We start from the raw sequence: 3946 nt of genomic DNA on the forward strand, positions 1-3946 counted from the left end.
AATGTCAAATTGGAACTTATCAACTGCTTCTCCTTGATGGCTATAGTTCTCACTGTACTAGCTAATTCATTGAGTACTGTGATAGGGATAAGAAATTATATTTTGTCTACCTCCACATACCAGTTACATATTACAGCCACTAGATGTTATAGTGTTTCAACCATATAATCACTATCACACTAAAGCTATTGAGACAGCAATACATACTAGATATACAGATTTTGACAGAGCAGAGTTTCTATCAGCAATTGATTCAATTAGGCAGTAAATCTTTAAGGCATCAACAATTCATTCTGCCTTTCATACCACTGGCCTTGTACACTACAATCTAAATGTTGTACTAGCAAAGCTCCATGAAGTACAAGAGATTCAGTCACTACTATCTACTCCATCTTCTTCCTCATTGTAGCTTCCTCAGACTTCTTTGACTATTTGTAACTTCAACTAACATGGAATTGAGCTACAATAGGCAGCTCTTAATTTATCATCCACATTTCAGTATCGCCTACGAACAGTCCTTAAAGGTGGTATAGTAGAGGCAATATTTCGAGAACAAGTAGTGGAAGATCTTGCAAATACAAAGGTAGTACAGAAGATAAGGACTGCTCAAAAAAGGTCATGTCATATTGTTTAAGAAAGTGGGCTTTATTCTCATGAGGCACAGCACATAGTCAAGCAAAAGGGAGAAGTGGAACTTTAAAAAGCAGAAGTAGCACTACGTCATGCACAGTTTGCAATAGAAAAAGCTGGAACAGAAAACATAAACTATTTCTTATAGAGGTTAAGGCTAGTTGGAAGAAGGTAGTAAATTTGAGAAAGGATTACAAGAAGATAATGAAGGTATTGTATATAGAAATTAGGAGGAAAGGGCATAAAAAGTACTGTCTGAGATAAATAATAACAGTTTTACAGCCAAATAAAAATTATGATATTCAAAAATTATTGTTGAGTATGAAATTATTGTTGAGCTGTCAGGCACTACTCTGGAGTGCCAAAGGTTTGTGAGCGTGCGAGCAACTGGGAGTTGTGGCCTCCAGCCACAACCTTGGCACGTTTAAGAGGTAGGATAAAGGGAAAATTCAAAAAAAAAAAAAAAAAAAAAAAAAAAACCCCACCATAAACCCGGGTGTATGGTGGCTTACGAGGACCTCCCGAAAATACCGTCTTCGAGCTAGGCATATAAAGTTACACGAGTGCTATGTGGTGACGCAGTAAACCAGTTTGAGTATCATACCTCGACAAATAACTATACTGTTGTTGAAAAATACCGCAATTCGAATCAGAAATCTCAATGCCATGCGATAGCTTCATTTTTATATATACAATAACTAATATATCGATGAATCCCTTACCTTTCATATCGGAGGGGTGACATCAATCCGAGCTCAAGAGTGAAATCAGAGATACAGAAGAGACCCCTCCCCTCTCCACCTAGAATTCCATTTAACCATCTTGATCACCGTCATCTTCCCATGAACGCCAACTAATAGATCAACCCTGATAAAATCGCAGAATAAACAAAGATGCTGATAACAATGCATAGAGTATAAACTGGAAAGAAAATGAGAGCAAAAATATAGTTAATTTAAGCAAGTATTAACTCCGGTACTACCTCCCCTTCCCCATGATGAAACAGAGCAAGGAAATTGCAAGGAAATGGAAAGAAAGAAAGCACACAATGCTGTTTGGTTCTAAACCTGCATGTTCTGAAAATTCTGCCATACGGCTCGTTCAGCTTCTAATATTGCGTTGCATTCCTTTAACTTCGCTTCCTTATCCGCCAATGCCTTCCGTAGCTCATCCACCTCGGATTTCAGGCCCTTCCGGCACTTGAGCGCCTGCATCCGTCCACTCAAGTTGTCTAATATTCTTTCCATAAGTTCATCCTCTGACTCTTCCGGACGACCATGACTAGCACTACTAGGGAACACACTTTCACGGGATGGAGTATTAGGCAGAGGAGTGGGTATTCCGATTTGTTGCTCGATCGTAGATGGTGGCGGTAGAGAGGCCTTCCCCCGAGACATAAATCCTGCTTCCTCCCAGCTTTGGATGAGCGAAACCAACCCGTTCGTATATAGCAAGCTGGCTAACTGATTTCGCATGACCCGACTGCCCCGAGAAGCCTCCAATGCCCCCGAAATGATGTGGATCTTACGCCAGGTAGCCAAGTTTTCTTCATGCGCTCGATCATAGCCCTCCGGCTCATCACAAACCATCGAGTCGTTTGGTATTGATGGCAGGGGGAGTGCAGATGGTTGCGGTGATGGTGGTCCCACCGATCTAGACGGTAGATTGTGCTCCCTCGGTATGATGCCTTCATCACTAGGGGCAGGATATTCCTGATCAGTAGGTGAATTATCCCTTGCCCCTCTAACCTGGACCTGAAAACCAACAGCCTTCTCCAGGCCCCAAGCACTTTGATCGGTTTTCTGGGAAAGGCTACTCGTATCTGTTTCATCAACAGAATTCTCTGGCGGAAAACCAATTCCTTGTGACCCCATCTCTTCACTGCCTTGCCCCGTGCTCCATCTCCTAACCCTGTCCCGCTCCCTCTTCCGTGCTTGACGTACGCGAGCCAGCTCCCGTTTCCGCTGAAGTCGTTCCTCGTCGGTAAATGTCGGAGGTCTTCCACGAGGCCGTTTCTCTGGCTGACTCATTTTTTCGGGGAGCGCAGGGCCCACTGGCTGTTGAACACTCGTCATGAGGGGCGATAAAGTTAACTATAGGTCGGAAGGGTGCTCGATTGTTGGGAGAAGAAAAGAAAAATAGTGGGAAGGCGAATCGGCGGGGGGAGTAGGGAAAGATTAAAGTTGAGAAAAGGAAACGAAGGAAAAGAAGAAGAAAATGGCCAATTTAGTCAAAAGCAACAACCACAGAGGAAGCAAGCGGAAGTCTAACGCAGCAGAAAAGAGAATAAGCAAGAATTGAGATCCCTTTTTATCCTTTCCTTCCGGAAACGGGGAGGAGATGAGGCCTCACTTATGAAGTTAGCGAAATAGACATAGACCAGCTACCCAGGGAAAATAGTTGTATGAGGCAGTTTTAAGTGCTTTCAACCCGATGAGTGAGCGTGACGTTCCTGGGGTGTATGGTGATGGGGGAAGCGCGTGACGAGTTTGTGGAAAAGGTGTTCTGCTGTGTGTCTCGTTTGGGAAGAGTAAACTGTGTCACGGCGATTGGGCCGCGTCTAGTGTTGACATGGTTTGGGTCCAAGTTGAAAAAAGCGTGATACTTTGTACTACGGTATCGAAACTTGAGAAGGTACGATATCTTACTGAATTTTACAAGTACTCGTACTGTACGGCACTTGTACCGCTACTCCGCACTGCACTCGAGCACCGGTGCAGCAAAACAATTGTAATGATACGATAACTACTATGTACTGTACGGCTGTACGGAGCACCCTCAACACCGGGTACAGGAAGCTCCTCAGTCGCTGGTATCTCGTTCAAGAGAGCTCCCCCGTTGTGATGATACTCTGAGCTCATTATACTATGATAGCTGCAATTTCACTTCACGATGAGCGCTGGACCTTGGGCATACGAGTATGATACTCCTACTCTCGGTGCGCCCTCCGCGAAACATTTCCTCATTAGTTTTTTTTTTGTCTTGGAGGTATGATTTGATAATCTAGGTCGAACTCAAATTTACTACACCCACCACGTCTTGGCACCTGGGCATCCTTAATTTCTAATTTCTAAACCCCCATCTGTCCAAAGAACCTCACCAACCACGACATATGATACACGAATTTGCAAACTCAACCGCAGACCGTAATGGGAAAATCGAGCAAAGATAAACGAGATTCCTACTACAGGCTCGCCAAAGAGCAAGGTATGATCTCCTAAACCCTGATCCTTTGAGTGCCCAGGTGTTAAATAGCGGAATTGACAGGATGGCGAACCCGCTCTGCATTCAACCTACACCGCTAAACTCCCAATTC

The 3946-nt window shown here is 43.9% G+C and overlaps 2 protein-coding genes; one reads left to right on the forward strand and one right to left on the reverse strand.

The window, feature by feature from the left end:
- Positions 1-1279: 1279 nt before the first annotated feature.
- GSTUM_00002035001 (uncharacterized protein) lies at positions 1280-3037 on the reverse strand. XM_002839392.2 has 1 exon: positions 1280-3037. The coding sequence occupies exon 1, from the start codon at positions 2658-2660 to the stop codon at positions 1692-1694; it is 969 nt and encodes a 322-aa protein (XP_002839438.1). The 5' UTR covers positions 2661-3037; the 3' UTR covers positions 1280-1691.
- A 668-nt stretch (positions 3038-3705) lies between these two features.
- The window catches only part of GSTUM_00002036001 (uncharacterized protein), a 1314-nt gene continuing 1073 nt past the window's right edge, over positions 3706-3946 (forward strand). The window contains exons 1-2 of the mRNA XM_002839393.2: positions 3706-3837; positions 3898-3946. The exon at positions 3898-3946 is cut by the window's right edge and continues 681 nt beyond it.

This window comes from Tuber melanosporum, assembly GCF_000151645.1.
Source record: "Tuber melanosporum whole genome shotgun sequence assembly, scaffold_352, strain Mel28".
Lineage (NCBI taxonomy): Eukaryota > Fungi > Ascomycota > Pezizomycetes > Pezizales > Tuberaceae > Tuber > Tuber melanosporum.